The sequence below is a fragment of the Oreochromis niloticus genome, linkage group LG17 (assembly GCF_001858045.2).
Source record: "Oreochromis niloticus isolate F11D_XX linkage group LG17, O_niloticus_UMD_NMBU, whole genome shotgun sequence".
In the NCBI taxonomy this organism is placed as follows: Eukaryota; Metazoa; Chordata; class Actinopteri; order Cichliformes; family Cichlidae; genus Oreochromis; species Oreochromis niloticus.
This window is the reverse complement of record NC_031981.2, coordinates 12,762,524-12,784,403: the sequence shown is the minus strand read 5'-3', so window position 1 is coordinate 12,784,403 and position 21,880 is coordinate 12,762,524. Positions and strand designations below refer to the sequence as shown.

Sequence of the window (21,880 nt, the reverse complement as noted above, 5' to 3'; positions counted from 1 at the left end):
AACCGATAAACTGAAAAAAAATCCCCACCAAGCAGTTTAAGCCTTCACTGGGACACTGATAGCACTGCATGTGTGTGTGTGTGTGTGTGTGTGTGTGTGTGTGTGTGTGTGTGTGTGTGTGTGTGTGTGTGTGTGTGTGTGTGAGAGAGAGAGAGAGAGAGAGAGAGTGCAAGTGTATTGCACGTAATCTCCAGCAGAATTAATTCCTAGAAATTGAAATGAAAATGGAAAACAAACTGCCCAATAATAGGGCCTTTATCTCAAGGTCAGCATCACAGAGTTTAGGGTGTCCTTATGAGCACATACTAAGGTACAGGATGATGGCCTAGAATAAACTGACTTAAAACTAATATTATGTTAGGGTGGTCACTACTATGATATAGATCACTGGGACATTACTCAATACTCAGAGGACATGGCCATTCATAAACACAGAGAGATAAATGAATAAAATTTATAATAGCTCTCAAGCACAAAGCAAATTGTAAAAACAGTGTCCCCCTTGTCTCCTTGAGAAACTTACACATGCTGACAGAAAAACATATGTGGATTACAAAGGGCTGTAAATTGTTGATCCCAGAAATGACACAGGCAATGCTATTGTCATTAGATCTATCACTCAACCTTTAATCCCATTGTGATTGTTGCTATACCATACTGCAGGTCATTCATCCAAACAGGGTTGACACACACACACACACACACACACACACACACACACACACACACACACACTAACAGACAGGCTGCCGACCTACATGTGACTGGCCGTAGCCCAGATTTGCTAGCACTAACCCCAGGGGATGGGTTCTGTACTGATTACATATACCCCTTGAATATGCTGGCGGACAAACTGCACCAAAGTAGGTCGTGCAGCACCCTAAACTACAACCAGTGCCCTCCTGGCCTGGTGCAGTGCTTGGCTCCATCGAGCTTTGTGCAAAGCAGTTAGGGCAGGGGTCGCACACTAGGCGATTGGGCCTGGCATGACAGCGTGAAGGTCCCACGTATCTGACAGCTCATCAAAATGTAATCGTTCGGCAAGTCCAGAAGGTGAGGCCTGACAACACCCATCTTGTCAAGACAGTGCATGCTAAACTGTGAACATATGAGACCACTATATGACCTGGATGTTAGCTACTATCCACCATGGATATCCTGGCATAATCTGAACTGGGAAAAAAAAGAGTTTTTCTAATTTCAACATTGGCTTGCACCACCAAACAACTGATTTAGATTCAAGTACTACTCAAATACTACTAAACTCGATTTAGCTTGAGAAAAATACATATATTTTTTTTTTTTTTTTTTGACAAGAATGTCATGTGCGCTAAACTTGGGGAAAACCTTGCAGTGATTGCAGAGCTTGGCCGGCTATCAGGCTGTTTTGGCCATTCTGGGGCAGAATCAAACTATAACGCAAAAGGCTGTCCGCTTTTGGTCAGTGGAGCATTACAGAATTTGGCAGGGCATGACCCAGGCTCCATCAGTACTGTGAAAGCAGCATATCCACAGAAAGACAAAAATTGAGCAAGAATTTAAAAAAAAAAGACAGCTAAGAGAGAAATGGACAGGATAAGGGCCAAGAGGCGAGAGCTGCCCTTGCAGTGGTGGTCATTCTAAGGGTCAGTGGATGATTTTGGTTAGACATTAGTCCAAGAAGTACTGTCCTGGGTGGGTAAAACGCAACCTGAACCCATTCTGGGTCACTTGCTCATGAAACAGTGGCACACCACACTTAAAGAACAGTGCAGAGGCAGCACCCGACACAAACAAAGGAGTGCCCTCATGCACACAGTAGTGAATGTGACTTCTGTACCTAAAAATCACATCTGCGAGCTTCCATGTGCAGCTTACTGTTCCAGGATGCTTGTTTAAATGCAAGTGCATTATCTCACATTATCAGTTGCTTGGAGAATGCACTAAAGAAGCTGCAGTACACCTGCGATATCATGCTCTGCAGGCCTGCGATGCTATGCAATCCCAGAGGAAAGGAGACGAAATAGCTTTTCTTTCATAATACTGGAAAATCTCCCCTATACTCCTGTGGCTGCCACCTCGCTGTTACATGTGCTTCATTGAAGCCTGTTCATATTCAACTGCAGTGAAGTCAAGGAGAAAGTCTGTGTGTGTATAATATAGGAGTTGGCTCTATACTCGTGTGCCAGTGGGAATAACGTACTGCACTACAGGCAGTGTGACCTTTTCTAGCTCGTGTGCCTTCTCTCCTCCCTCTTTTTGTCTCTTTTTTCACACGCTTACTCTCTACCTTGGACACGAATGCACACACCTAGCAGCTGTGTCACAGCTAGCTTTACCAAGCATAAATTACCCACACTGCTACCTTGTTTAATGGGCATGAGGCTGGTGCAAATCATTTGAGGTAGAGGGTTACGGGACAGTCGGCTTCATTCGTTCTACCTCTCCCACTTCCATCAGGAAGGTAAAGCTTGTCTTGTTTTCTCTACTGTGCCTCCTTTAACATGACCTTTATGGCTGTGTGCTTTCCGGAGCGACAGTTTGTGCTCAAATTGAGGGTTAAGGCCTGCCTGTTTAAAGTGCTCTAACTACCTTCAAAGACGTATGATGTGGAAGAGGATGGAGAGTCTCCATTATATACAATGCACTTCACTTTGCAGTATTTATTTTCCAGTATTCTTTTAAAGAAATTCTTTGATTTTAGAGTCACTTCTGAAGTCCTACTGCAGTCCCGAGTTGAGTAAAAGTATCTGATTATGGATTTAAGAAAGTAAACTTTTGATTTCCTGGAGCTGAAGCAAGAAATGGGATTATACTTCATTCCAACCTGTGAAATAAAACTAAAGATGGAATTTGGTGACCAAAGAAGTTGTGTAAACGTGAACTTCTAAGAGGCTTCATGTAAAGAAACTGCCAGCCAGAAGAGTGACACAATGGCAGACCAGGAGTGAGCAAAGTGGGAAAGATAGTGAGGAGGGTGAGGGTGGAGTGGGTGGAGGGAGTTAATGCACATAACACACTGCATCAAACCCAAGCACCGCTCCAAGCAGGATGCGTCAGCAGTCCATTCATGTTCCTCTATTTTCCACGAAAGGACGAGGCAAAAAGAGTGAGAGCAAAGAGAGCTCAAGTGAAAGGAAAACAAAGATAAAGAGTGAGGGGGCTGAGAAAAGAAAGAGAGAGAGAGCATGATAAAAGAGAGGAAGCCAGAAAGTGAGAGAAGCGGTGACCCATCAGCCTTTCCTTACCACCAAAGCACAACTGGAAAGCTTTGCCAGAGTCGTTGGAATGGTTGGAGTACTGCTGGGCACGAGGGGGTTAAAATATGGTTGCTGTGGGGATGCCACTGTCCATCTCTGACTTGTGCTTGGACAGCCTGTCCATTCCCCTAAGCCACAAAAGCCCCAGAAAGCCCCAGAACAAGAGACTATGAGCATAAAAAAAAAAAAAAAAAAAAAAAAAAAAAAAAAGGAGAGCGAAGGACAGCAGGAGCAAACTGGTTTTTGAAGAGGTAGATCTCTAAAAAGGTCTGAGTGCTTTGAGCTCACCCAAATACCTCAGGACACTGCAGAGAGCGTGAGGGAGGCAGGGAGAGAAAGAGGGTGTGAGAGAGAGCAAGAGAGGGTGTGTGAGAGAGAAAGAGAGAGAGAGAGAGAGAGTGGGAGATAGAGAGACGGTGCACGCTCTCTCTTTCGCTGCTACAACGGATCCTTTCCACATCGACGCTGCTGTTAACGTCACGCCTGTAAGCCGCGCTTGCCCAGCGCTTGCCTTCTCTGCCTTGCTCCTCTCCCAGTTGGACGCTGCATTAGCGAGGGGGTGCTGATCACCACAAGAAAAGGAGGGGGAGAAAAAAAAAGAAAAAAGAACTGGAAACAAGAAGAAAAAAGAAACAAGCCGGAGAGAGGAAGGAGAAACTGCGCGCCATCCCTCCTCCCTCTAACCCACCTCGATCAACCCAGCTACAATACCCCCACTCCTCCCAGCACCCCCTTCCATCCCCCACCCCACTCCCCCTCTGAAGAAACTGACGGATTATTGGGAAGTGCACGGGAGGCAGGCTGCAGCTGCTGCTGTGTGTGCGCTCGCTACTGCCGCTGTGTGCTTCGTGGGGATGGTGTGTGTGCGTTCACAATTGCTGCTGTCGCCACCGCGGCTGCCGAGGCTGGAGCATGTGGCTAGTTAAGAGGAGAAAGAAGCTAATGAAGGCTGTGTGTGTCGCCTAGCCTTTTCAACCGCTGCCAAGAGCTCCCCAGGAGGAAAGGGAAAAAAAAAATAAAATAAAGAATCAAGTGGACATGACACTGCGTTGAAAAGGGGAGCAAAGAAAAGAGTGCAAGAGAGGGAGAAGGGCTGTCAGACTGACCAACCGACCAACTGATTGACTACTAAAAAGTGAAAAGAGGAATACAGAGGAGGAGGTCTGGTTTTTTTCTGTTTTGTTTTTTTTTTTAACCCCTCCTTTCCACTAGAAACAAAAAACATAGAACACTGGAAAGGACTGGATTTTTTTTTATCCTTCTCTAATTGTAATCCCTTCTACCTACCTCCCTCCTTTTGTTGTTTCCTGCCTTGGGTTTTATTGCACAAAACAAAAAACAATAGTGCGTGTGCATCTCTGTGGTTGCCTGGACTATGGAGACCTGGCTAAGGTGTTTAACGGGGGGATCAACTGTCGGATTCCAAGGACAAGCAAGAGAAGAGGAGCCGACAGCGAAGAGCGAGCAAGGGAGCACTGCTGCTTTGGGAGCCTGACTGGATTCCTAGCTACAGTCTTTTCCCCCCTCCTTCTTTTTTTTCTTGGTAATCGGCACGTAAAGGAAGAAAAACATTCACAAAGGGCCTTCGAACCTTTCTCTTTGGATGTATGGATTTACAAAAGGGCTCATCTTGTTTAAGCTCTTTGGCACTGATGCCCGTTTTGACAGGGCAAACATAAAAGGTTTTCTTTGCTGCTCTTGGATATAAATACATCTGATGCGAATACATCAGCTCTTTCTGATTGCAAAAAGGAGGGAAGCTATATATCTCAGTTCAAGGACCTGTAATAATAACTTGAGGTAGGTGTCTAGTGTTTCAAACCCTCTCTGCATCAATTTGTAACACCCTACCCTCCCCTCTGTCTTGTAATACGGTTTTTGGTTGCTTAATTTGCCATCATGTTCTTCTCATACACATATTTCAGAAAAGCCAGTCTTCTCCACCTTCCCATTTCTTTCTGCCCCTGAGCACAGTTCATGGAAATAAAATCACCCCTTAACTGAGGACAGGTCGAGTCCTCTTGCTCCTTAGCAACCACCTAAACCCTTGCTCTCCCCTTGCCCACATAAGTTCCCTTAACCTTATTACTTTGGCCCCATAAACAATACTGCTAGCCAACCAGCTGCTTTCCTTGCCCCCACACCCCCAAATCACCAGCCCCAAACATCCCCATCCTCCCCCCCAGATGATGCTGAATTATGAACGTGCCACATCATGAGTCTCCTGGGGCGGGTAGCTGTGCATCGTGCCAGGAAAGCCGCCCTGCTCTGTGTAGTCTTCCTGATGGTGCGAGCGTGGAGCAGCGCCTCCCTGGCCTTGGCGGGGGCGGCAGTGTCTCAAGGACCCCAGGGCTGTCCACCGCAGTGTTCTTGTAGTAATCAGCAGGGGAAAGTGGTTTGCACCCGTCGTGGCCTCACCCGTGTCCCCCCTGGGATTCCTGCCAACACGCGACACCTCAATCTAATGGAAAACGCCATTGAGGCGGTGCAGGCTGACTCCTTCCGCCATCTGCACCACCTTGAGGTGCTCCAGCTTGGGCGAAATGCCATTCGGCAGATTGAGGTGGGCGCGTTTAATGGACTCACCAGCCTCAACACACTGGAGCTGTTTGACAACCGGTTGACGGTGGTGCCCAGTGGGGCCTTTGAATACCTATCCAAACTAAGAGAACTGTGGTTGAGGAACAACCCCATTGAAAGTATTCCTTCCTATGCCTTCAACCGGGTACCCTCACTCATGCGACTGGACCTGGGAGAGTTAAGGAAACTGGAGTACATCTCAGAAGGAGCTTTTGAGGGCCTACAAAATCTCAAGTACCTCAACCTGGGAATGTGCAACATAAGGGGTGATATGCCAAACCTAAGTCCCCTCAAAGGCCTCGAGGAGCTAGAGATTTCTGAAAATCTCTTTCCAATGATAAAACCAGGCTCTTTCAAAGGTCTGCGCTCATTGAAAAAGCTATGGGTGATGAACTCTCAAATCACAGTAATAGAGCGCAATGCTTTCGATGACCTATCTTCACTGGTGGAGCTTAATCTTGCCCATAACAATCTGAGCGCTGTGCCACATGATTTGTTCTCCCCGCTCAGGTACCTGGTGGAGCTCCACCTCCACCATAACCCTTGGAACTGTGGTTGTGAGGCTGTATGGTTAGCACGCTGGCTAAGGGAGTACATCCCTACTAATTCAACTTGCTGTGGACGTTGTCACTCACCTGCGAGTATGAGAGGTCGACAGCTAGTGGACGTGGACCGAGGTGAGGGTGCTGCAGTCCAGTGTTCTGCACCATTCATTGCTGATGCACCAAGGGACTTGAACATCTCAGCAGGGCGAGTGGCTGAGCTTCGATGCCGCACAGCTCCAATGTCTTCAGTGCGCTGGCTCCTACCCAACGGCACTATACTGACACATGCCTCTAGTCACCCAAGAATATCAGTCCTCAATGATGGTACCCTTAATTTCTCAAATGTCCTTGCAGTAGACACAGGCACCTATACCTGCATGGTCTCCAATGCAGCTGGGAACTCTAATGCCTCGGCCTACCTCAATGTGAGTGCAGCTGAGCTTAACACATCCAACTTAAGTTACTTTACCACAGTGACTGTGGAGGTCTTGGGGCCAACCACTGAGATGCCCAAACCTAAAACTACAACAACCACTGCAGCTGCTGCAGGCGCTGGTGTTGCTGGGGGAGGAGTAGGCCTAGGGACAACAACTACAACTGCCTCTCCTTCCGTCTTTCAACCAGTCTTCATCTCCACCCCAACTGTACTGCTGCAAAACACTGACAGTCCACCAGGGGCAGCTAAACCATCTGTGTTGCCAGGAATTCAATCGACTAACAAGCCAGGCAAGTCTGGGCCTAGCCTTGATGAAGTGATGAAGACTACTAAGATCATAATAGGCTGCTTTGTGGCAGTGACACTATTGGCTGCTGTCATGCTCATTGCCTTCTACAAATTGAGAAAGCGCCACCAGCAGAGGAGCACCGTGGCAGCTGCCCGCACTGTTGAGATTATTCAGGTGGATGAGGAGGACCTTCCACCACCAGCATCTGCAGCCCAAGAGTCAGCTCTCACATTGCCTGAAATCCGAGACCATAACAGCATACACAAATTGGACTTTATCAGCCACAAGACTGACTACAGCTTTCACAAACCCAAGGCTGAATACAAACCCCAGCCTGATTTCACACTTCACAAGCCGAAGGCTGAGTATACCACTTATAAGCCAAATATGGACTTTAGCAGCCACAAAACCATCACAGATTACAACACACACAAATCTACGCCGGATTTTAGCCTTCACAGACCAAAGCCTGACTGCAGCCCATTTAGACCAGAATATAGCACCCACAAACCTAAAGCAGAATACAGCCCATTCAAGCCAGACTTTGGTACTCATCCAAAAACTAAATCAGACTACAGCCCATTCAAACTAGATTACAGCACTCATCCCAGGCAGAAGAGCGACTTCAGTCCATTCAAACGGGACTATAGCACTCAGCCGAAACCTAAACATGACTACAGCCCATTAAAATCAGACTACAACACACAACATAGACCTAAAACTGAATATAGTCCATTCAAGCCTGATTTTGGTACGCACCCAAGACCTAAACCTGATTACAGCCCATTTAAACCTGACTACAGCACTCAGCCTAAATCCAAAACAGAGTACAGTGCCCAGAGATCTAAAACAGACAGTACCTACAAAGCTAAGGACCACTACACCCCACATAAGACTACAACAGATTACAGCGCCTTCAAGACTGACTTCAGCCCCCACAAAGTGGATTACAGCGCCTTCAAGTCTGACTTCAGTCCACAAACTCAGAGACCTAAACTGGATTACAGTCCACATAAACTGGACTACAGCCCTCATAAGGTGGACTACAGCACTCTAAAGCCCAAATATAATACCTATAAACCGACTGGCCATGGGGCTAAATGGACAGACAACAATGTTGGGAACTCTTTGCCGCGAACCTTGCCCAGTGCCATCACAGCAATGGCTGAGCCCTATGTCGTAAAAACTCACAACAAGGAGAAGGTACAGGAGACTCAGATTTAAAAAGGCCCCTCCAAAAGGCTCTCACCCCTTTTCCCAGTCTCCTAGCTCCCACTCACCCCTCTTTCACACGCCCCTTGTCCTTTCCTCATTTAAAATCATGCAATAGAATGCACAACGAAAAAAGGACAGGATATACTTTTGTACAGAGTGCAAAATTTAAAAGACTGATGATTTCTTGTTGTACATGCTTATAAATAAATATATATATATGGACGAACTAAAATTACCATGGGTTGGTGATAGAGAAACGTATATTAAAAAGAAATTGAAACTATTTTCTAACTTGTAACTTCTATTTAAAATAATGAGTTGTTTAAGATGCTGTCTTGACTTTGAAAAATGAGGGTAGTCTTGTTTTAACAGAGGGCATTCTGTGTGATTTTTACACCATGCTACAGAGAATGCAGTGATAAGAAAAAAGAATATTTATACAGAGAAGACTTTCTTTAACAAAATCCGGAAAAAAAAAAAAGGTCAGTGTTGATCTTTACAGGTTTATCTTGTAAAAGCACCAAGAATTTGTACTGTGCCAAATGTTATAAATGCAATAAAAAGGATTTTTGGAAGAAAAAAAATAAGTACTAGAGAGAGATGTTTTTTCCCCCCCTTTCTCTTCTTTTCCTGGCGTATACTGTAACAATCAGCCAAATGCTTTAGACACTGCAGTAAGATGCTGCAGCTATACTTTAACTCTAAGTGTGCTGAATGAGTCAAGCAGAATGAATCATGGTGCAGAAGTGGATGGGGTTTTTTAAAATATCCCTCCACACGTCCTATTATATTATTTACAGCAACAATCTGCTTTTTTTTTATTTTTTGCTTGCTTTTTGTTTAATATCCATGAGTGACTGTCATGATGCTTTTATCAGTCTGTGGCTGATCAAAGCACACATTTGATGAAAGTTTAAGTTCAACAAACATGTTAACAGGTTAAAAAGAAGCAATGGTATAGTCTCAGAGACATATAGCAGTGCCATTACAAATACTTTAATTGAAATGCTCGTGATATAATGCTTCAAGAATCCAATCTGTGTTACCTACCTCATTTTCTCTATTGCAAGGTAGTCTTATTAATCACAAACGTAATGAGTGAAAAAGGTGCACTTTGCCAAAAAATATAGATCTTCATATCTCTTTTCATTACATTTCCAGCTGTTGGGGCTTCATCAATCAGTATGGGGTCTTTTTATGGTGACAAATGCATTTGGGTCTCACTGTTAACTGTGCATTTTTCATCTTCAACAATATCACCCCTCTCAATCATAATAAAGCCACACAGTTCTAACAAAAAATGATACACAGTGGATAGGAAACACCACCTGTAGTATTCTGAGACAGGTAAACCACATATTTTGTCTTTCTGGAATTCGGTCGAGGGGCATTAAAGACCCACCAGCATTTTCTGTGACTGCTTCTTTTCTCTTATTTAATGATAGTACTGTGTCTCAAGCTCTGTTTATTGAAATGTAAAAGAGAAGGTGGTGTGCGGTACACTGGGAGAACATTTCAGTAAACAGCAACATACCATGCTTGGAGTGGGCAACATGTGGGTGAGAGATGACCAAGAGAATACTACAAAAGATCTCCGTGGGAGTTGTGTTGATCATAATCATCACAACCAGCATAGATACGTCTTAGCTAATCAAAACATTATCAGAACCAAGACGTGAAAAGATGCACAGTCACAGATGTGTACTGGCAGCGAAGCTTATGGCTGGTAGTGAAGCTCACAAAACCTGTTTTCATAATCAGTAAGTGTGGCAAATAAAAAGCTGGTTAAAAGGAGTACTTGTGAGGCGAGCACTTAAAATATCTGAACTTCTCTCTTCGACAATGTGGTATTTCAAACTTTGTGTTACAGGAAGTATAGTGACAGCGGTTTAATTTTAAACAAAAAAAAAGGGAGTGTGACAGTAAGCTGAGAGCATATCAGCTCAATATCCAATAGAGGCTAACAGAAGAGCAGACTGATGTTTATTGAAGGGGTAAAAGTCCAGTTCTTAAAAATTTGAAAAGGACAAGATGGAGATGAAGTGTGCTTGCGTAAGAAATGGAGATCAAAAAAAGACTGCTGAAGGACATAGCAAGAGTATGCTTTGCAAAGTGATTTGCAAAGCACACCTTTTTACAAATGTTTTAGCAGATGTCTTGTGCTTGGAAACACATCAAATTGTTGTAGAATAGGAGCATGTAATGTAAATGTATAATTTAGAGGTCTAACATTCCACATTACAGGGGTATGATATAACCATCGCAATGAAAAGTGACATCTGGAGAAAAAAAAAAATAAAACCGGACGAAAAAGATGAGAGCTGGAAATATTTAGAGGCAGCCCAAAAGGAAAGAATCTCCTGACACACAATGCAAAAAAAAAAGAAAAAGGATTTTATGTTCAGATACGACTAACTTGAGAAAAACTAACCTACTGCAGTGCATACAAGGCTGTCCAGACTAGCCACCTGGACAAATAAAGAGATCAAATCCTACCCTGCTTTTTCATGTGCCATATATTCATTTTGTAGTGTGCTGGGATACGTATAGAATTTCAACAGAACGAAAAGACAGCAAGTTGAATTATTTAAATTGAAGAGTTAATGTGACCACTTCATCTTGTACTGACCATTTCTAGCTAATTTTAATATCTCAGTTTGCATGCCGTTGTCTCCCACATCTTTTGTTTACTTGTAATTGTTTTGATAACTATGCAAATCCAGACAATGAGCTCCCGATTGTCTCTAATGGGACACGTGTGAGAGGAATGTTCAAACAAGTGTAAGAAAGCAGGGATCAGCACGCTCTTTTTAAATAGATAATGTTGTGGGTTTAGATGGATTGTGACTAACTGGACAGATGTAAGCACCATATTACGCATTCAGCTCTGTTATGACAGTCTATCATAAGCTTGGCAGTGCTATATTACACCTCCTTTGCCTCAGTGAGGTATAGCAGGATGGGGCTTATGCTTCATCACACTGTTCAACCCAGAAGTAGAAAGAGAAAAAAGTATGCTGTGCAATGTGATCACATATTAAGCTGCACTGTGCTATAAAAGGCTCCGTCATGCTAATCGGTCAAAATGGCTACAGGGTCATCAATCAGCCAATCAGCTTGCCAGCCAGTGAAGAGCCCGTCTCCATGGAAAACACTTCTCCACATCCCTTCCTCCTCCACATCATGTTTTTTTCCTTTTCCTGTTTATGTGCTTCATTAGCAATCATGAAGCCATTTGAAAGAGGAAGCAGGGTAAGATGAACCTATTTAACCACAGCTCACCGAGCCTGTAGGGCAGGGTGGGAGACGACATAGAGGACAAAGAAGATGTAATGATATAGAAACTAAGATATATCAAAGACATTTTAAGTGAGATTTCGTGACAGATTACTTAAAATAAGTTATTGGGAGGCTGGAAATTTGGTAACAGAAAAACAGACAAGTATAATAAGCAAAGAGCAGAAAGCAGGTACGCAGAAAAATGTGGCAGAACTCGATGTGGTGGGAGACTATAAGAAATACAGAAGGCAACATGGAAGTGATGAGAAGAGGTTAATTAAAAGAGAACACAAAGAAAGATAAGCATGGTGGGAAAAGGGAAAAAATGGAGGAAAACCAATTTTAAAAAAACAAACCTGAAAATGAGGAAAAGATAGAAATTGAGCTACCAAAAGAAGGGAAAGGAAGGCAGGAAGAGTGAAAGAAAGCAAAAGCAAAGGCACTTGGGGAAGAAGGAAACAGAGCAAATGTGATGCAAGAGTGCCAGCTACAGATGGAATGGGGGATATATAACTTGGCCGTCATGGCTCTCGCATGATTGGTAAATGGCCTGAACTGCACCACAAGGAGAGTATGTGTGTGTGAGGAGGGGGGGTGGGTTACGTAGCAGAGTGCAGCAGATGAGAAGTGCTGATACAAGAAATGGACCACTGTGGGTACTTGAGTAAGAGATACTCAAGAATATAAAAGCAGAAAGGAATGAAATGGAATAGCAGGGACGGGGTACATGTGTATGCTTTCAGTGTCAAAGGTCAAAGTACTTAAACCTGCTGGAAAGTAAACATACTCGCTCCTCTATTCAATTTAAAAAAAAAAAAAAAAGACTAAAGTAGTTCATTTTAAACTAAAAAGGGATTGCAGGACATTTCGAAACCCAATTATTTTGATGCAATCTTTTAATTAGGTTTTTTTCCTCATCTTAATTACCGTGCAGTATAGAAGCTGGGACGAGTAAAAGTATTTCTTTAATTTTAACCTACACCTACAGGCATTATAATCAATAGCATCAGGCATGCAAAAGCCAACTCCTCAAAAACATATCTGCAAAATGCAAAAAAAACAACAACAACAAAACCCAAAGGTGTTGCTTCTTAACGTTCAAGTGTTGTTTTTTGTGAAAACTCTATAATTTGCATATCCATAAGCGCAACATTTAAATTGCATTTTTCTTTTATGGATTAGTTAGTAGTACTAAAAATATACTACTGTTAATAACCGAGTACGCAAACTGCCTTGAATCCCCAGTTGAAGCGAAGGATGTGTGCTGCACGGTGCATACTCTAGGATTTCTGTGTGAACACCAGCCACTGTGCTAGTGGAGCAGAGAGGAGGATATTCTAAGCAGGCCTGTGAGCGTGCTGCCTTGTGAGTCAACATGAGTCAGGGCCAAAGAGTTGTTGGGTCCTAATGTCAAATAGAGAGACTGTAACAGAGAGCAGAGTCAAAGGTAGAGACAGCACACCACAGCACAAAGACAGAAGAATAAAGCAGGGACATGCTTATTATGACAAAATTTTGATGGTTTAAGGGAGTTGGATTATTGACTTCCTCTGTGTTAATCATTTGGCTTTACTGCATTATCCTTACTAATAAAATTACTACGCGAAGAATGCATGCCACACTGAGAATACATTTTACGAGCTTTGCTTTGTAGATATTCATTTTGAAATATCAAGGAACGTTTAAGGAAGGTAATGGTGACAGTTGTGCATGTGGATTAGAGGAATTTCTACAGGCAAGTGGATGCGTGCCGGTGCATCTGCTTCAGCTGTGTGAAAATGGATGCAAATAGCCATATTCAGTGACCAGCTGGTGATATGATTTGTTGTTACTGAGGTCAACAGAGGCAGAAGAAGACATTTCATCGCAGTATCCTGCTGGCAATGTGCCTAGTGCAGTTGAGGCTGTAATGTTGAATAGGTGTATGCCAATAGACTGACATACACCGTGGTTGAATTCCCACAGATTTTGCTGCCATAACCGAGAGTGAATGGCAGGTGGGCTGCTTTTTTTTTCTTCTCCTCCCCCCACGTGGCTAACCGCTCAAGTGTGTTACTCCCTGTGAGACAGAGTTTATTGCCCTTTTGGTGGGTGAAAAACATCCCTGTTTTCTTAACAGCAAGAGACGATGAAGCCTTACTTTTATGATCCCATCCAACAGTTGAGTCTGAGGTGGGTGTGTGTGCGTATGTGTTTTTGTGTGTGTACTAAATCATGTCCACTGAGAGCAACAAACAGGGGACTGAGACATATGTGAGGTGGGGTATGCTGAGGGGTTTGTGCACACACCAAACACAAATAAAGACATAAATACACACACGCATGCACACATAGACACCAAAGAGAGGGGGGGGGAAAAAGAAAAAAAAAAAAAGAATGAAGCCACTGACCATTAATTTCACTGCTTGTTGAGATTTACGCCCTGGACAGAAATCATCATCGCAGGCACAGTATCACCAAGGAGACTGCACTCAGGATCAAACCTCATTCACCCACACAAACATGTTTATACAGAAACGCACAAGAGCAGCCAAAGCCACGCAGTTCACATGCCTTTATGTCATCTTTACTGCACTGTTTTGATATGTTTAACCTGAAATGTATTAACGAGCTCCGGCTCTCCATTTAGCTCTGAAATATGCACAAGCTGCCAAGCAAATGTTCTGACCGCTGACCTCCTTTATAATCAATATTCTTGATCTTCTGAAAATTTGTTTGTACTTCTTTGACACTTTTATCATCAAGCCAAAGAGAACACCACATGTATACTGTAGCATACATGTGTTGTGAAGTGACTGCAGTGAGACGTCCTTCACTTCTTCTAATTTTCTTAGCCATTTAGGCATTCATTTAAATTCATGCTGCCATGTGTGGACCACACAACTAGAAAACCAATGTGACTTTCCAGAACTGTATTTGTGTGTTTGCCCCCCATTTTGTACGTTTCCACGTAAAAGACTCCATGAAAGACCAGAAAAAGCCCATACACAAAGTGTTACTGAGAAAATCTCTGCTTTTATGCTGCATGGGAAGAAATGAGGACAAAGGAGGCTTTTCTTGCAAACCAGAAGACTGATACTCAATGCAACTAGCAGTGCATGGAGTTTATGGAGAGTATTCTGGGACTTCATCTTTTCAAGGGTGACAATGTGTGTATCTGAGCATAAACATTTTGGTGATTGTGGAGGGGTGGGGTTACAAAATGGTGTCCTGTACTGAACAAGAAAAAGAAGAAACTGAGGAGGGGGGAAACAAAACAACAACAACGGACAAGGGAGAGAGAATGAACTGAGCTCGACGGTGAGGGCAAGAATTCAAATTATCTATGACACTCCAATTTGGCATGTCAGAGGACAGCGGCGTCGTATGTAAGAAGGAACGTAGGGAAAGAAGAAGAAGAAGAAAAGGATTGTGAAAAAGAGGCAGACAGAGGGCAAGGATAAGAACACAGAGCAATGAAGCTGAGAGGAGAATTTACAATGTGATTGCAATAAATAAGAAGCCCCTATTGTGTACTTTAAGAAGAGCTCAGCGTTCACTGTGTAGTAACTGTAGCCTCATGCATTTACTCTGATGTGGACTTCAAGATGACAAGCAGTGTGCTAATGTGAAAGACTTGCTGAGAAAATGTGCACCGCTGAGCACAGAATGGCAAAGGAAAGCACGTCAAGATGAAAGCACTGACAAGCTGCGTAGTGCAACAACGGGGCTGAAACACAGTTTTCACATGGAGCCGAAATTATTCAGTCGCTGCAGCAAAATACAGCGTGTGTTTAAGTGTGTGTGTGTGCAGTTGGGTCAGCAGTGATCTTTAAAGATCAAACTAATCAATAGTCAGTCTCTGTTTGCAGTCAATAGCTTAAGCCCCACTGCACTGTACAAAGTGGCGTCCAACCCACCCCTTCCCCCCTCACTTGAGTTTTTAACATTTAGTAGGGCAGCGGTCCCCAACCCCCGGGCCTCGGACCGGTACCGGTCCGTGAGTCGTTTGGTACCGGGCCGCGAGAGTTGAGGCTCAGGTGTGAAATGTATGTTTTTCAGGGTTTTTATCGGTTTTCAGCGTTATTTTGTTATCGTTTTTATCGTTAACTCGGTTTTCCTGGGTCTTTTCACGTGTGTTATGAATAAATCTTTTTTTGGTACCGGTACTAGTTTTATTTTGTTGTATTTATCCCCAACACCTTAAAGGCCGGTCCGTGAAAATATTGTCGGGCATAAACCGGTCCGTGGCGCAAAAAAGGTTGGGGACCGCTGTAGTAGGGGGTATTTGAAAAATTGTCAGATTAAGTTCTTAGCAAAGTCTAAGTGGAATAAAATGTAAATGCAGCTCCTGTATACTCAAAAACAGAAAGGGAGGGGAAATAAGCTTGCAAGCTGTTTTCATGGGGAAGTGGATTCAGGCACTAATGCCATCCAAAAGATTTAATGCAGCCCAAATAAACATCATCTCCAAGCATGCCTACTTAAAATGCAGCCCTTACTTTGAAGAAAAAAAATATCTAATGGCAGATCTGATGTGGCAGGGAAACAATGCCATATTTTTGCAAACATCTCTCTCTTTTCCCTTTAATTCGGATTTCAAATAAATCTGTTTAGCGTTCGGTCTAAAGAGGGAAAAGAGCTGTGACGTGTTCTGCAAAGCCGTGATGTCCAGTGTGTTTTTGGTCTCTTATCTTAGGGCTGAATTTGGCTCCCTGTAACAACTGAAACACAGATGCGTGACAGCATGTTTGTCTATGTGAAAGTGCTTGTGTAGGAGTGACTGTAGGAGTGAACCTGTGGCAGTCTAACTATGCCACCTCCACATAAAAACTGATCAAAGCATATGTCATCCCAGAAAACAGGCAAAAAGACCCAGTGGCAGTTTATTGAAGTCAGAAGACACACAAAAACTTAAGTTTGTAAGATCTTCTGCAGTGGGACCAGCCTAACTGAACTCAGCGGAAGGTGAGAAAGAAAATACAAAAAAAAAAATCATGTAATTTTTAAAATTTTGATTTTTAAGAAAAAACATAAACACATGGAAGGAAAAGGAAGTGGTTTGATTTAATTATCTAATAAATAACTAAAGTGGACTGAACCATCAGAGTCAGGAAAGACACTAGATTGGCATTTTCTGCAGTACTGCCACTCCAGCACTAAATGTGACGTATAAAGGTGGGAAACAGCTACTTGGAAAAAGTTAACCAATATGAAATGATCTTAGACCTGCATCATTTATAAAGGAGGCGACTCCTTTGATTAAAAAAAGTAAGTCAAACTGTAAAGAAGAGAAAATGACCACACTGCTAACCCGATCTATGATCTCCCCAAACACTTTCCTGATGAGTTTATGGCTTCAGTCGCCAGTTTCAATGTGATGTTCACTTTGTGAATAATGACCTCCCATTAGAGCCAAAAAAGGACAGTAAAGCAGAGCATGCTTTAGGTTAGCGACCGACTACTCCCTACCACATAAGTATACGATAACCCTCAGTTTCTCAGTGAAATAATCCCCTTGCTCAACACGTGAAGTTTCAAAGCACCAAGAAGGGCTTCAAAGTGGAACGTCTCTACCCAGCGGGTGATGCCACGTTGGATATGTCCACCTTTTATATACAGTCTATTGTCAGCACAGCAGATACCTCGAACAGTGATTCTTTTTCAGCGATTTCTAAAGCACTTCAGATCAAAGATGTTTTCGAGAACAGGTGAATCGGGGGCAATGTGGCCCGAAGCTGTACGTGACCTCGACAGCCCGGCTGATATGAGAGTTCCTGCCCGACGGGGGAGCCGATAATTAGCGAGCGAGTTATACTTCTTTCCCCCTCGCCACTCTAACTCCAGCTAATTAAACATGACCGGACACATCAAAGGCATATATGTGCAGACAGGCTTGTGTTTGTCCATCAATTATAGTTTTGTTGTTATCGCAACAAAAACAACTTCAAACCAAGTTTGTGCTCGAAGAGTGTAAACATCAGAGCCTGGTGAGCCCAGTCAGGGGAAAGGGAAAAAAACTGAAAAATCACAACACAGTGGTAATGTGCAAAGGGGATTTGAGCAGAAAAAAAAAAAAAAAAAAGAGAGGACGTGGTTCAGCCCATGGGAAGAATATACAGAGTGAGAAGAGGAAAATGATTAAAGTAAAGAATAAAACAGAAATGGGAGGCACAGAAAGGTTAGGGTTTATGATTGGGGAGAGGAGAAATAGAGGAGGCTCAGGGTAGAAGAGACTTGGCAACTATTCACCATCCCACTCTGTTGGCAGCAGAGGCACAAACTGTTTGCTCACAGCAGTACATGCATCTATTAGTATTGTTCCAGGAGATAATAACTGTGTGTGTGATTGTGTGTGGCTCTATGTGTTCCTGGATGTCAATTCTCAGCCAAAAGTGGCTAACAAGTTGTGATGAGGTGACAAATTAACAATATGGAGTGGCAGTATAACATGTATGTGGAAGTAAGCGTTTGTGGGTGTGTCAGGCTAATAAATGAACGAGTCTCTGTAGATCTGCCTGCTTTTCTAAACAGCCGTTCATGAGCTACTTAGCATGTGTAGTGCTATCGTCACATTTAGGATAAAAGCTGTTTACTGTTAGCTTTTCTCTACTAATGACCGCCTGCATGTGAGGTTACTTACACCCCCCTGTAAACTGCATGACTCGGCGTGGACATCAGTCATCCTCTGTGCTGCCGCCCACCATCATCACCACAACCACCACCGCCGCAGGTAAATTCAAAACCTGTGGGGAACTCGGCATTGAAATTTGGGCACGACAACACCACTAAAGGACTGCACATCAGATTGTTAGCAAACGCTAAACGCTCACTGCATTTGACATTTTGTCTAATTGAGATCAAACTGTATGCTATGTTTGTAACTATAAACTACCCCTATAGTCTATTTTATCACAGCTGTAGTCATGTCAAAGCAAGCATGCAATCTGCCCGTTCCAAACAGGCATTATTTGAGGGGCCACTGTAATAGTGGTGCTAAATGTCAGCAGTGTAGAAACACCAGAGGCCACTGCGCTAACAAGACCACAGCTCCCTAACAACTACAGCCTTCATTAGTCTCAGATGCAGAACTACCAAAGGCTAACAAAACATTACATAGTAAGAGAATGCTAAACCTATTTCAATCTAGTTTTGTTTTTTGGGTTTCTGTGAGTATGAACAGGGAACCCAGCTGTTGATAAAGTGCAACGAAAGAAACCTTTTGGGAAAACACACTGAGAACTGAAAATCAGTAGAACAGAAGATAACCTGGGAGAGGCGGGACTTCATGAGGGAATTAGAGGAATATAGGCACTCCATGTCTTCCTAATTCAATTTCTGACTCCCAACCTCTGTCCATCTGGTATACATCCGGTCACCACTAAGATTAATAAAATGACTTCATGAATGTCACACAAAAATAATTTACCATAGGCTTTGGAAGCAGCACAAGCATCAGCAAATGGTCTCACTTTAAGGGAAATTCAGCTGGCAAACGAAGCATTTTAAGAAACTGCAGCGCTATCGCCAGCCTTTCTGGGAACTTACCCTGCATACACCCCTTCACATTCAGAGAGAGATTCAGCCAGAAAAGGGGTTTAAAGAAACTACATTTCTATAGTTGGCCTCAATCGAAGTATGCTTATACACACAGCCTCCTGCCTGTCGCCCACTTCTACCATTAGCTTTATCTGGCTGAATTTAAAGCTGAGAGCCCAATCTCCGTTCGGATTTTGAATAGATTTTTGCAAGGCTTGTTCTTCCCTTTATGCCCCCGACTGTCCTCTGGGAAACATAGAAAAAGAGGGAAAGGGAGGGGGAGGGAAGAGATGCTGATCGCTGACACAGCCACTGAGATAGCCTCTCTGTTGTTGGTAAGGGATATAAAGAAATGGAATGAGAGGAGAGGTAGATGGAAGGCGATGCTGAGATGGGGATAAAGGTGCAGGTGTGCCGACATTATGCTGGGGTAAGCTGGTGAAGGATTACTTCTTCAAGTCTCTCCTCTTTATGGCCTTTATTTGCCGTTTACTTATTCGGATCATTTGGAGCCACATTCCTTCTCATGCCAGGGTCCATAGACACACGCACAGATAAATGGTAGCTTTGTGAAGGCAGAGGAAAAGGCCAGAGGGAAAAGAAAAGAGGAAATGGTTGGTCGAGATACGTATGACCTCAATGAAGCAGGAGACAGGTGTTTAGAAACTTGTTAAAGGAAGCAAGCAACATACAACTGGCATGAACCGCTGAGACAAAAATACTAATGGCGTGTGGAAGGTTACAAGCGGATTGTATGTGTGTGTGAATGTCAGTAAGTGCTCAGCTCTTCCAGTTTCGAAGTCTCACAAGGACTGAATGTCTCTTTTTATAATGGCTGCTGACTTCTGTGCCTGTACGTCCTTGTGGTTAAACCTAAAGCCAAGACGATGTCGATGTGTAGCAACTGCTGTGTTGTCAAGGGAACCATTAGCACTGAGACCAGAGTCGCGCACACACAAAAACTGCATTGATGTTGGTGATTTATGGGTATTTTCTATGGAAATGATTCCTTGTCAAAACCCCTACACATGGCATGGATTGCAAAACGCTAAAAGAGTTGATACATACACTACTAGTCTATATATTTGATGTATGTATGGTGGAGAAACAAAGATAAATACGCATCCGTCTCTCAACCTATTAATATGTTATGAATCAACAGAATACGATCAATCTGAACATCAATAAACCACAGGCACCCAAAGCCATTTCCTCAGGCAGGCTCATCTGTGATTCATCTGACACACGGTGAAGGACACGGAGTATAAACCATTTTTAGAACTGTACACTATCAAGAGCAAATTGCAGGACAGAAAACTGCAAGACGACCCAAACAAATTATAGTATTATTCCAGGTGCAAGTGTCAATAAGACATTTATTTCAGGAGTGCTTCAGAAGGAAATGGCTTCAGAATTCTCCCAACTGTGAGCATAATATATTTGCTGATAATAAATGTGACACTATTAATTTTGCCTCCGATGCCAACTGCGTGCCATTTTTGCTACAGTGTCAACCAGTGTTCGTGTTTAGGTAAGCGCCTAGCAACCCAGCAGCTCAGGTTTACCTAAATTCATCGGGAGGGTGCAAATTAAGGTGATGGAAGACAACCTTGGCACAAAAGAAGAGGTGTTTGTGCAAATACTGACATACTAATGAATTGAACAACTGAAGCAATAAATAAAAAGATGAAGGAGAATATGTTGACAATCAGCTGACCTTTTAAGGATTTACAAAACAATTCATTGAGAATTAAAACAAAACCCTATTAACCTTCTTAAAATGACCCCGAGATGCCACGCCTATCACTTGACCTTACAAATATCATCTCAGGATCATGTTTAAGTTTCTCATTTTTGTCTATTGCTTTAATTACCAGCATCCAAGAAAGATAAAAAGGTATTCATATATTTCATCAGCTCTGTTCTGAGTTTTAAACAGCAAGCCCCATTTCTGAATTTCAATCAGTCAGTCCTCTCTTATTATCATTTTCTTTATTTGCCATCTCTGAATATCCCTGACAGCACTGCATAGACAGGTGGGATATAATAACAAATTCAAACAAGCTGGAAGGCGGAATAAATGAAGCCAAACAATAAGACGAGTAGTGACGTGTTTATTGACACAGCCGCTGGCTATCTGGCTGGCTGCCTCGGGTATTCACAGCCAGACCAAAATCCAATATGTAGTTTGGCTATTTTCCTTTTAAGTGAGATGGACCAGTACAAGTGGAGAAAGGGCAAATAAAGACACGACACAGACAACAGAAGCCTTTTTCCCCCCTTCCTTTTCCTGCTGCTTCTATTCCTTATGAAACACATCCAGTCTTCTGTCCTCAGGTTCAGTAATAATTCAAGGAATGTGTCTATGAATGTGAGCACTCACACTGATACTCCATGTCCTATACCTTCATTTTGCCCAACTGTATGTTTAAAAATCCAGAAGCAGCAAAATGTAGTGTGGAAAAAACGAAGTGGAGTGTAGAGAAAGAGAATAAGAGAGTGCATTATACCATTGCCCTCACTGATGTGGAAGAGCACTGCAGTGCCCTTCATGTAGGGGATAGGCTAAGAGGATTCAGTGGGTCCCTGTGTGCACTGTGTTGCAGTCTTAGCACAGTTTGCAGGTTATACTTATCAGGGTGGACGATGAAGTTGCAATTTCATCACACCGACTCGCACACACACACTAAACACAAGGTCGCCCTTGTAAACGAGTTGTGACGATAAAGCAGAGGGAAGGTTTCTACCTCTCTCTCCATTCAAGCCCATTTATCTCCCC

At 43.1% G+C, this 21,880-nt stretch overlaps 2 protein-coding genes across 3 annotated transcripts in view; one reads left to right on the top strand and one right to left on the bottom strand.

The window, feature by feature from the left end:
- snd1 (staphylococcal nuclease and tudor domain containing 1) overlaps positions 1 to 21,880 on the bottom strand; it is a 182,258-nt gene that overhangs the window by 87,534 nt on the left and 72,844 nt on the right. The gene's annotated exons all lie outside the window — the stretch shown is intronic.
- On the top strand, positions 3,460 to 8,888 carry lrrc4.1 (leucine rich repeat containing 4.1). Its single transcript, XM_013271201.3, has one exon. The coding sequence runs from the start codon at positions 5,455 to 5,457 to the stop codon at positions 8,311 to 8,313; it is 2,859 nt and encodes a 952-aa protein (XP_013126655.1). The 5' UTR covers positions 3,460 to 5,454; the 3' UTR covers positions 8,314 to 8,888.

Excerpts from the sequence above, each read along its gene's own strand:
- lrrc4.1 (XM_013271201.3), top strand. The coding sequence starts at position 5,455 with ATGAGTCTCCTGGGGCGGGTAGCTGTGCATCGTGCCAGGAAAGCCGCC.